Consider the following 12,037-nt stretch of genomic DNA (forward strand, 5'->3'; position numbering starts at 1 on the left):
AAAATATCTATATAACATATATATAAAATATCTATAAAACATATATATAAAATATCTATATAACATATATATAAAATATATATATAACATATATATATAAAATATATATATAACATATATAAAATATATATAACATATATAAAATATATATATAACATATATATAAAATATATATATAACATATATATATAAAATACATGTATATATTTTGCTATAATATTATGCTTCAGCTTTTGCTGTATGTTTTTCTTTCTTTTCTCTTACACCCTTCTCTGTGATCTCATCTGACAATCACTACCATGGCAACCAAACCTCTGTGACATTCCAGCAAACTCATTGTCTTCACTAAACTTTAGTTAGTAGCTGGTCTCAGTCAGTAACACTCTGGGAGGGCTCAGGCCACATCACCAAATGTGCCAGGATAGCCTTGAACTCATCAATTGCTGGGTAAGACAAAGAATTTTAATGCAATGGCAAACAGCCAATCAAACAAGCAAAAAAAAAACAACAAACCCTTCCTTGAGGACCAAGAAGCCATTAATTAGATAACCTAAGAGCTCCAGGTGGAGACCTAGGTCCTGATGGGGTTTCTGAATTTGACCACTGGGCAGAAAACTAGCACCCAAAACCAGTTAGAATAAAACTGCCTACCTTCAGTGGAGCCAAGGCCCCAGATCCTTTTTGTCAGGTAAAAATAGGTTGAAATAACCTGGCTGGTTGTGGGACAGGCCCCCTCTGTGAGTGGTGCAGTTCAGGACACCTGGACTGCCCTTTCACTCTGCTTTCCCTGGGGTAATGTGTATGGCTCCTAGTCTTTCACGTTCTCTTCTGTAATTTGGGAGGAGGAAGAGAAGATACTCACTGTACATATTGTATCAGTTAATACTAATCTGAGAGCAATAATTTATGATCTTTTGAGGTGAGGTTTGATTTTTACCACTGTGCTGTTCCTGTCTCCTAATATGTTGTATCAGATTGTAACTAAGTTGAAGTGAGAATTAATTGAGGACTATATATTTGAGCCTCCTTAGAATCTCACCCACCTTTGAGATAACTTCATATTTTAGGTTTTGTCAAGTCAGAGTGTTGAGTCCTTAAATCAGTATATGCTGGGCAGTGAAAAAACACTGGTACACTTTGATTGCCTAAGCTTAGTGAACAGCAGGGGCAGTGGGAGGCAGGCCTTTTTAACAACTGTCTTTGCTGAGATTCATGCTGAAAAAGCCTTGAGGCTCAGACTCAGCCCACAGGTCTCTGCACTCCCTCCACCTCCCTTCTGCCCTTTCCATGCGTAGCCTTCACAGCAATTATTTGTGAATTATTTATTTTTTTGAGCTCTGTCTTAAGGTTAATTTTTCTTAAGAAATATTTACTGTCAACATTATAAAAGTGTAGAAGTTTATTGTAGAGAAATGTGGGAAAACATATTGGCAAAAAGAATATAAGGATAAAACCATTTAAGTTTTCCTCTTCCATCTATACTTATATTTATAGTTGGGCTCTAATGGCATTTAAATGCAAAAGTTAATATACATGTTTATATTATTTATATTTTTAAAATATTAATAACTGATTAGTTAATTCAACAATAATAATTGTTAACATTCCAGACACTACTCTAAATACTCATGAATACAGCAGTGAACAAAATGGATAAAAATTCCTGACTTGTGGAAGTGATATTCTAATGGGGGAAGACAGGGGTAAATAAACTATGTGGCATGCTGGGGGGGCGATGAGTAAAGATGGAGAAAAATTAGAAGGATCAGGTCAATAGGAAGTGTGTGTTGGAGGTGGCAGGTGGCAGGTGTACATTTTTCCCTCAGCTTAATTAAGGTTTAATTGCAAAACATTGTATATATTTATGGTATACAAGGTGATATTTTGATATACATATACATTGCAAAGTGATTAAATCAAACTAATTAACATATCTGTCATCTCACATGCTTGCCATTTTATTGTTGTGAGAACATTTAAGATCAACTCTCTTAGCAATTTTCAAGTATTCTTTTGGCCCTTAGTATCTGTGGTTCTGCATCTGCAGATTCAATCAATCACAGATGGAAAATATTTAGAAAAAAATAAAAATAGCAATATGACAAAAATAATTCAAATATAATATAGTATAACAACTATTTACGTAGCATTTACACTGTCTTAGCTACTATAAGAAATGTAGAGATTATTTAAACTACATGGAAGGATGTGTGTAAGTTATATGCAAATACTGCGCCATTTTACATGAGGCGGTGGAGCATCTGCTGATTTTGTTGTTTCCACGGTGACCTGGAACTAGTCTCCCCTAGATATAAAGAGACAACTGAACAATATGTTATTATTAATTACAGTCACCATGCTATACAGTACATCTCCAGATCTTATTGATCTTCTTTAGCTGAGATTTTGAACTCTTTAACCAATATCTCTCCATCCCCACTGGGTATAATTTTCAACAGCTAGTCAGGGAAGGCCTCACTGAAAAGGTGATATTTGAGAAAAGATCTGAAGGAAGTGTTGGGGCAAGAAATATAAATATGTAGCAAAAGAGCATTGCAGGCAGAGGAGATGGTATGTATAGGTGCCAAAAGACAGGGGGATGGCTGGCATGCTTAACACACAGCAAGAAAGCCACATCTTTTCCTCATGCCCGCCTCACATTCAATATATTTAAATATGCTTCCCTCCCCATCATAACTCCGCAAAGGCCATTGCAGAAATCACCAATAACATTCATGTCTCTTAGTCTTATGGACATGTTTTTTTTTCAAGATATATCTCTTCTCAGCAGAATTCAGCACTGCTGTTCCAACACGTTTTTTCCCTTGGCTTCAGTGTCAACTCTGTTCTACTTTCCCTCCTGATTGCCCAGAAAATTCCCACCTTTCTGGCTACAACTCCTCTATTTAATTTGTGGGCTTCTTTTCCTTTATTTGGCCATTAAATTCTGAAGCTCTGTGAGGCTGAGTTCCAGGCCTTCACAACTTTCAATGCTATACTATCCTCTAGGTCATTTTCTTCTCCAAAGCTTTGGTTATTACTTATTTGCCAATGAGTATATCAAACTGTTAATACAAATTGCATCCTCAGGATTCCAGATGACAACTGCTACATGGTATAATATTTGACTTCTGGATGGTAGTTTTACTTGAATGTTTCAGGGGCTCCTCAAACTCAACTCCAAAATTGATCTAATGAATTTTCCCAACCACATTCCCTTCTTGCATTTCTAAGAGAATGGATTCCCATTCATATGACTACAGTGCTATCCTGAAAGGAGATCCGGAGACTAAGATTCACCTGCAGGTGATTCATTTGGTAGGTACCAGAATCCCTGGTAAGAGAACTGGAAAGTGGGGCAAAGACCCTTATAGTGAACAATGAAGCAGTTAACAGAATGGATAACTGTGGATTAAACTTGGAATAACTCTGAGAGCCAGTGTAGAAAACTCATCTCAGAAACATGCTGAGAGGTAAAGGGTATTTGTATAATGGTTTCTGATAGTCATTAGTTATGGACTGTCTCCTAGAGGCATTGATTCCTCAGCATGCCCAACCTGCAGCAGGGACAGCAAAAGCGGCTTCTGTGATCAGAGAAAGCCCTCAGGTGAGGAAATGCAGAGGTGAACCCTGGAAGTCAGGCTGGCATGCACTGAAGTACTAGGGTGAGGCGCCATGGCAAGGTATCTGTGACCATCTTCCTAACCTTCCACCTCCATTTCAAATCTTTAAACACATTTTACTTCCCCAATATGTAATAATATGCATTTCCTTCCATTTCTACCACCACCTCTACCTGCAGAGGTTGACCGCCACCATCTTTTTCAAATATACTTGCCTCATTTAGCACATTCACAGTGTTGTGCAACCACCACCTCTTTCGAGCTCCAAAACACTGTCATCACCCCACAGAAAACCCCAGTCCTCTTCTCCTCCACCCATGGCCACCACCTGGAGTGTGTTTGGCCCTTGGAGGACACTGCACATTGTTGGTGGGCATGATTAAATAGTCGCTGCTTTTTTGCACTTATCATTGTATTTTGAGCGAAAGTTTCATAATTATCAGTGTTTTATCTGGGTTGATTGGATCCAATTTTAGTTTTTGAGTTTCTTTTTTGAGCAACTATAACAATTTTAAGGATTAATATGTCATGACTTTTATTCTTTACTAGAGGTCTTCCAAAGAACAAAGATAAATTTATTTATTTTAAAAATAGAAAAAATTTCATCCTGTCTTGCAAAAATACACACACAAAAAACAAAAACAAATATACTTGCCTCATAATTAGTTTCACATTTGCCGTTGTCCTTCTCTAAACTCTTCACTACCGTGGCCAGAGTTACTGTTTCAAAAAGGGAGATGAAATCATGTAATATTCTATTCTCTGTGCCTGAAATCTACTTTTCACCCTCATCTCCCTTTACCTAAAGTAAGTTATTCATTTTTCTGGGGTCTCAACTCGAGCACTCCTCTCTCAAGAAGCCTTTTATGGTATGAAGAGTGAGAGAGAGTTCCCTGCACCATCTCCATTGAATCATGTTAGGCCTTAATGTACCTTTCCTTTATAACACTTACTGAATGATTAATTTGGCATTTATTTACCTGGCTATTTTATTCAGGGTTTAGGATTTATACTAGACTGTAAGCTCCAGAAGAGTGTTCCAGGTCTAGTTTAGGTCACCATGTATCCCTGATTAGTACCACACATCCCAGTGCACCATGGTCCTCAACAAATACATGTTGTATAAATGGATAAATGACAGGAATAAAGATGGTTTTCAATTTGTATTACAATGTTTTCTACTATCTGGCAGAATCTTAGTAGGATTTAATAGAAATCAGGCAATGTCTACTCCTTAACCTGACTTTGAGAGAGGAAACATTGATTTTTAAGAATTGTTCCCAATTCTTAAATGGGAACATGGATGAAGCTGGAAACCATCATTCTCAGCAAACTATCACAAGGACAAAAAACCAAACACCACATGTTCTCACTCATAGGTGGGAATTGAGCAATGAGAACACATAGACACAGGATGGGGAATATCACACACCAGGGCCTGTTGTGGGGTTGGGGGAGAGGGAAGAGATAGCATTAGGAGATACTAATGCTAAATGATGAGTTAATGGGTGCAGCACACCAACATGGCACATGTATATATATGTAACAAACCTGCATGTTGTGCACATGTACCCTAAAACTTAAAGTATAATAAAAAAAAGATAGGTATCCAAAACATAGCAATTCAAGCTCTCTTTTAATTAAAGTTGGTTCTTGTATTAGTAATAAGCAGGGAGCTTGGAGGGAGAGATGTGTACAACTGTAGATGGGAGGTCCCTGGGTAAAGTTCTTGTTTGCGAAGATTCATTTGATTGTATGACATGTTCCTCCACTCTCTCTCTCTGTCTCTGTCTTTTGTTGTTGTTGTTGTTGTTGTTGTTGTTCTAAGCATCTAGAACTAAAACCACAAGGCCAGGGTTTGCTACCAAGGACCACTCTCTCCTTTTCAGAAAGAGCTGGTTCTGAGTGAAATAGAAGGACTAGGGTACCAAATTAGCTCCTCTCCACAATGTGACTCCATGTGGAAAAGTACTTGAGAAGCTCTGTAAAGACATGGTAAAAGCTTACCAAAGACAGTAGCATTATCCTTTCCTTACACACAAAGTAGAAGGGAAGTGTGGGTAAGTGGTGTGTCTAAAAGCATTGCTTTAAATTATACATCCATTTGTAAACACTAATTTTTTCTTAACTCCATGTCATTTGTAAATTGGATGAAAAATGTATATTTGTCGTGGGAAAATTAGGAAATAAAAATATTAGCATAAAAGAGGAAACAACGAATCTTAGCTACACATAATCCGATGACTACATGTTTGTGTAAGATTATATAATAATATTGTTTGATGATCTGCCATTTTCACTCAGTGACATATTTTGCACGTGAAATATGTTTTACATAAATATTTGTATAATTTGAGTAGTTATTACCTTAAGACTACTGGAAAGAAATCCCTTAGTTCTTCTACTTCACTCATTTCTTCTCTACAGTATTTATTTCTGGGGTAAATCCAGCTCTTTGGCTTGCACGGCCATGTAGTTCTGAAATTAGCTACACAGGACTTAGCCACATTTCCCAGAATAGGATGTACTGTACAGGAGAATTCTTATTGAACTTGAAGTCAGAAGAACTGGCCCCTTCACTTACTATGGGTGACCTTGGACAGTATACTTGATTTCTTTGAATCTCATCGATGAAATGAGTATGGGAATGTTTACCTTAACTGTGTGACAGAATTTGTGAGGATGAACTGAACAACTATGTAAAAGTGTTTGGGAAATGCCGAAGAGCTATACAAATGAAAGACATTAATAGTATTAACAGAAATAGATTCCATGAATACTATGTGTAAGATTCTACTTTGATTTACCTCATTTATTAATCAAATCCACTGTCTGACAAAAGGATTATAATTAGATCTATTTTATAGTCTAAACAAATCTTGGCAGAAAGGTCAAATAATTTGCATAAGCTCACACAATCAGTGACTTAGATTTGATCCAATCTATTTCTTTCTATAGTGTTGGTCCTTTCCCCAGATAGTAGTAAAAACTGTGGGCTCCATTGTTAGCCTGCCTGAGACAAGATGCCATCTCCAACTAGGCAAGTTACCTTTTCTGCCTGTTTCATTCTTCAAAAATTAGAGACACCAACCTGATTTCTTTGGGTTTCATAAGTAGGAAATAAAATAATACATAGAAAAGACTTGGAATATTGCCTGACACAAAACAGGTGCCTTAAAATGTTAATTATTATTATTTTCAATGTTGCCAAGAGAACAAACCCTGTGGTGGTGAATTTGCATATGTAAACCTGTTAAACTAATACACACTCTTTCTTTTCTCATAATATTGTCACACTTGCACCTTATGTCCTAAGTTTTCTAGTAATCTTGAATGTACATAATGCTTGATTGTACAAATAAATTTTGCTTTGTGAGGGAATTAGTTGTAATTGAGGGTAGAGTCAAAGTTTGTTCAGCTTAACGAGCATTTAAAGGCAGCTAATAAACACCATGACTTGTATTTGAAAGTAGAAAATACCGACTTTCAATTGTCATTTCCCCCAAGGAAACCATTAACCAGCACAATTATTTTTAAATATCAACCTGAAATAACACTGTATTTTTACTGCTATTCTTTCTCTCTCCTTCTCTCTCTTTCGGATACAGTTTGGCTTTGAAAAAATATAGTATATATGCAGTGTTTGGTCAAATAATTTAGCACTATGGAAAAGGTTGTGAACCAGTCATAGTATTTGAGGTTGTAAGAAGAAACCTTTGCAAAGGTAGTGGCTGCACAAATGTATTAACTTAGTAATACAAAGTAGGGAGTTCTGAAACTGTGGTGGAAATATTGCCTGCCTTGACTACCTGTTCTTCTTGAGTCTGTTTGCTGGTCAGAACTCTGGTTACTTAAAAGTCATATACCCTGGAATGGAGTAAAGAAACAGGAAAGATCCTCAGCGGCTATACAAGTGAGAGATACTGCAGAGTTCTAATAAGATTGAGTAAAAGCTTGATACTGTCTTACATCAAAGGAGCAAATAATTGTTCTACCTGGAATGTACAGGCCCCCATTCACAAATGCATTCTTACCTTTTGAACTGAATAATGATCTCTTTCCCAATAAACTGTTCTAAGACAAAAAATCTGTAAGGAAAATTGTTGCACACACATCATATTCTTATATTCTGTATTTTCTGGGACAGTCTGTTTTGGATTGGATGATGAGTCCTAATTTAGGTTTGCAAAATATTATCAAGGCAAATCTTTATGGAGATTTTATTGAGATATTATTTTATAACAAAAAATGGGATATCTGTGATATTCAACAAAAAGATTGGTGGTAGAAGGAAGGAAGATGTTGGAGTGTTCAGTAACCTTACCCCAGAATGCCGCAGTACAAATTCTGTGAGAAGTCATTCTTGTGTAGTAGAGGCATTCATTTTTCTCCTAATATCCCTTCTGAAAATTCCCTTTTACTAGTCAGCTCTTAGCTTCTTGGAAGGAAGGCCCTTCCTCTAGGACAATGTTCATCTCACCACATAAAAATTCACAATTCACGGCATGTTAGTTCAATAAAATATTATGCTTTCTATGAATGATAATTATAAAACTTGCTATAAATGGGAGTGAGTTCAACATTAAATCACATGAAACAGACATATTAACAAAAATAGATACATTAGAGCAATTGAATTATAAATGCTTTTTTCCTTTAAAAATTTTCCTTCATGTTATTTTCACATTCTTTTAGCAACAAATGACAATCAACTGCCATTGATTTTATTTTATTTTTTGAACTTAAATAGTGTATCCACAAATACACCATTGCCCTGTCCAATTTTTAGGGGAGATATTCCATTATCTAAAACTCAATAAATTGACCCATCATGTTTTTGGTGATACCTTATTTAGGGTAAAAATATTAGGCATTTAGAACAATGCATTTCTGAATATTTTGACTGATATTATTATAGATGGAATTAGAATCTGCCCCTTAGGGGCTTAGAAGGAGGTAATATTTGGATGTCATTAGGCTAGAATATTTTATTATCCTACAAAAATGTTGATAAATTGCTTATAAGGGCTTATGTATTAGTAATGACCATGTCACCAAAATAATAAAGCCAAATATGATAAGAATCACCATCAGAAAATATATTTTTTCTTCTTTTATTTACAACCAACCAAACAAAATAACATAGCTATAATTTTGTCAATCTCAGAACAATAAATTTAAGTCAAATAGAACATAAAGAATTTTTATCACAGATGAATCAGGTGGAAACCATCCAGAAAACACCCAAATATGTGTATTCCTCAGTTAATACTCAGTCTAGGTGCCAAAGGGAAACCACACGCTTCCATTTATCTATATAATTTGGCAACTTTAATTTGTAAGGGGCCCAACAGGTGTTTAATTTCATAGTCTGATATAGTCAATATCACTAGGTCCATATTGTTCAGATTTAAATAACTATATAATTCTGATTTCTCTTTGTTAGACTGTACAGATCTGATCATGGAGGAATAATCTAATATGCCTTAGATTATGTTGGAACTCCCCAGAACTTTCTTCAGGGCTGCGTTTATCTCCTTATTGCGGAGGCTATAGATAAGGGGATTGAAGAGTGGGCTCACCACAGCATAGAACAAAGTTTCGATTTTCTGCATTCCCGTAGAATGTCCGAGTCCTGGGCTCACATACATGACCATAAGAGAGTCATAGAACAGTGATACCGCAGCCAAGTGAGACCCACAGGTAGAGAAGGCCTTGTGTCTCCCAGTGCTTGAAGGCATGCCTAACACAGCTTTCAGGAGAAGAGTATAGTATCCAATAATAAAGAGGAAGTTACCAAAAATAACTAATGAGCTTAGAGTGTAGCAAAACAGTTGGATTCTTGGGGCAGAGACACAAGCCAATGCAAATAGTGGCCCTGGGTCACACACAACATGGTCAATAATGTTTGGACGACAGAAGGGCATCTGAGAGATGAGGACAATGGGGATCAGGAACCACAGAAATCCACAAACCCAGCACAGTATGAACAATTTGGCACACAGATGCCCAGTCATGATATTAGGATAGTGCAAGGGACGGCAGATAGCAAGGTACCGATCAACGGCCATCACAGTCAAAAGCAAGCATTCCGATGTACCCAAAGAGAAGAAGAAATAAAATTGGAGAAAACATCCAGCAAAGGAGATGGTTTTTTTCTCTGAAAGGAAGTTGACCGACATCTTGGGAACTGTAGAAGAGACATACCATATCTCTAAAAAGGAGAAATTTCCCAGGAACATGTACATGGGAGTGTGAAGTCGCCAGTCACACCACAGGGCACAAGCAATGGCTCCATTCCCTGTTATGGTTAGTGCATATGTTGTAGAGAAGAGTGAGAAGAGGAAGATCTGAACGGTCCACTCACAAGAGAAACCTTGGAGTATACATTCATTTACAAAAGCAAAGCTGGAATTTGGCTCAGAGACATTCAGTGGGCCAGAGACCTGCAAGGTCGAGAGACACATTATCCATCAGGACTCTTTCACAAAATGAGTTGCTTTTTTAAGAATGAAGAGAAGACAATGAACATGAAGTCATTTTTCAAAAGAATAATTAGGAAGAGAACGTAGTTTACTTTTTCTTGGCTATACAGTATATGAGTTTTGGGCTTAGTAGGTAGCTGATTGAACAAAAACAAACTTCCGCCAGCTTCTAAATCTCTCCTTAATATGCAATCATGATAGAACTAGGTAAGGTTAAATTCCCTTTGTAAGGTCATTATTTTGGGACAGAAATGATTTAATATAGTTTCTGGACAGCATACAACTCAAAGTTAGTACTTTGAGAAGACACAAATGTGTTAGTTTCTTACTGCAAACCCAACTTATAGTGCAATAGACTCAGTAAAGAAAGTTTTGACCATTTACATTTCAGCTAAACATATTACTTAACATTAATTACATATGCAAAAGAAATGTACATATTTTAAAATAAATTGGTAGCAATCACGTTAAAGCCATTATCTCTGAATTTCTATTGCTGCTGTTGTTAGCTTAAGTGATTATCTAATGTTACTTACCAATATCGACTTTTAATATTAATATTGTAAAGCTGCAATGTTTTCTGTAGAAAGCGAAGGCTTTAAGTTTCTGATTAATCTTTTACCTTAATTTCAGAAACTGATATAGTGATTATTATATTGATAAAATCAATATAATATTGATTTAGTCATTATGTACAGAAGTTTGCAAAGATCTAGACATTAAACTTTATTTTTGAAGGTATTTCATAAAATTTTGAGATTGATTTTCCTTATATGCTTTTTGTAAAATGGAAAATTTTTACCAAATGACAGAAATCAAACACTTCATTTTGTTATAGGTAAACTTCCTTCCTCCTACACTCTTATAAAAATATATTAGGGATTTGAGTTACCTGAAAAAAAACTTTTCTTTTCCTCAGAAATATGGAGGGATGTGAGTCCTAGATGTCAAGAGGACATTTTGAGCAGAAACACAAATTTTCAAAAGTTTTTCTTCCAACTTGCTCTCTACACCAGTGCTCTGGGAAGTCTTTTGGTATGACTAGTTAGAACTTATGTTTGTTCTTCTTTTAGTAATATATGTCTCTCTAATAGGCTTCCAACCAGAATCATTAACCAACATTAAGAAATTATGGAATGAAAAGGGATTGACACGAGTGTCATGATTCTCAGCAGTGCTCAAAATGTGAAGCCATCATCGTTTTGACATGAACCAAATCTCTAAATGATTTATTTTATAAACCATATTCTGCCTCCAGCTAGATAGAGTTTTATTGTAGCCCCAAAATTAAAAATGCATTTTATAAAACTCACATTCTCCTGGGAGGTAGCCTCCGTAGCATTAGGAAAGTTATCTTCCAAGATGAATCTTTAAAAAGTTAATGATTACATATTCTCTGAAGAATCAGTAAAGACTAATGACAACTATTCTAAGGCATCATTATTTACAAAGAGCTTGCCCACAAGACAGATTCCAAAAAATCTTCTGGAAGACACAGTCTGAGGAGAAATAAGACACAAAATGTTACCAAAAGTTCTGACATAATGTTTAGGAACATTTCAAGTCTTACTGTGCATATGTTGGAGGATATACAGCCCAGTGAGGAAAATACTGAGATTCCAACATTGTCACGCATTGAATAAAAACTTACAGAATTTAGAAATAACTTTTAGAAGTATGGCACTTTTTTGCCAGAATCCTTTAGATATGAGAAAAAAGTATAAGAAGTAGCAACATTTAAGTTAATTAACAAAAATACTTCAGAGGAACATGTGACTTCCCAATTAATATGAGAGAAGTATTTACTTTTATTTATTAGTGTCCCTTCTATTTTTACTTTATGGCATTTAGGGGCCAACATAGTGTAATTAAACACTCATATGTGAGTGAATGCTCATACCAAGTGCTGTGAAGTAGTTGAGGACATCA

The 12,037-nt window shown here is 35.8% G+C and overlaps 2 protein-coding genes across 6 annotated transcripts in view; one reads left to right on the plus strand and one right to left on the minus strand.

Annotated features, from left to right (window-relative positions):
- The first annotated feature begins 344 nt into the window (after positions 1 to 344).
- LOC129012642 (olfactory receptor 4N4C-like) overlaps positions 345 to 12,037 on the plus strand; it is an 88,847-nt gene continuing 77,154 nt past the window's right edge. The window contains exon 1 of one of the 5 annotated variants that reach the window (XM_063651342.1): positions 345 to 447. In XM_063651342.1, coding sequence (XP_063507412.1) covers positions 412 to 447 — 36 coding nt within the window. In that variant the 5' untranslated portion in view covers positions 345 to 411. The remainder of the gene's footprint in view (positions 448 to 12,037) is intronic. The other 4 variants (XM_063651341.1, XM_063651345.1, XM_063651351.1 and 1 more) reach the window with 4 other exon arrangements.
- LOC134738116 (olfactory receptor 11H12-like) lies at positions 9,110 to 10,090 on the minus strand. Its single transcript, XM_063651353.1, has one exon. It carries the CDS (start codon positions 10,088 to 10,090, stop codon positions 9,110 to 9,112), a length of 981 nt encoding a protein of 326 aa, XP_063507423.1.

Source organism: Pongo pygmaeus, chromosome 15 (assembly GCF_028885625.2).
Source record: "Pongo pygmaeus isolate AG05252 chromosome 15, NHGRI_mPonPyg2-v2.0_pri, whole genome shotgun sequence".
Classification (NCBI taxonomy): domain Eukaryota; kingdom Metazoa; phylum Chordata; class Mammalia; order Primates; family Hominidae; genus Pongo; species Pongo pygmaeus.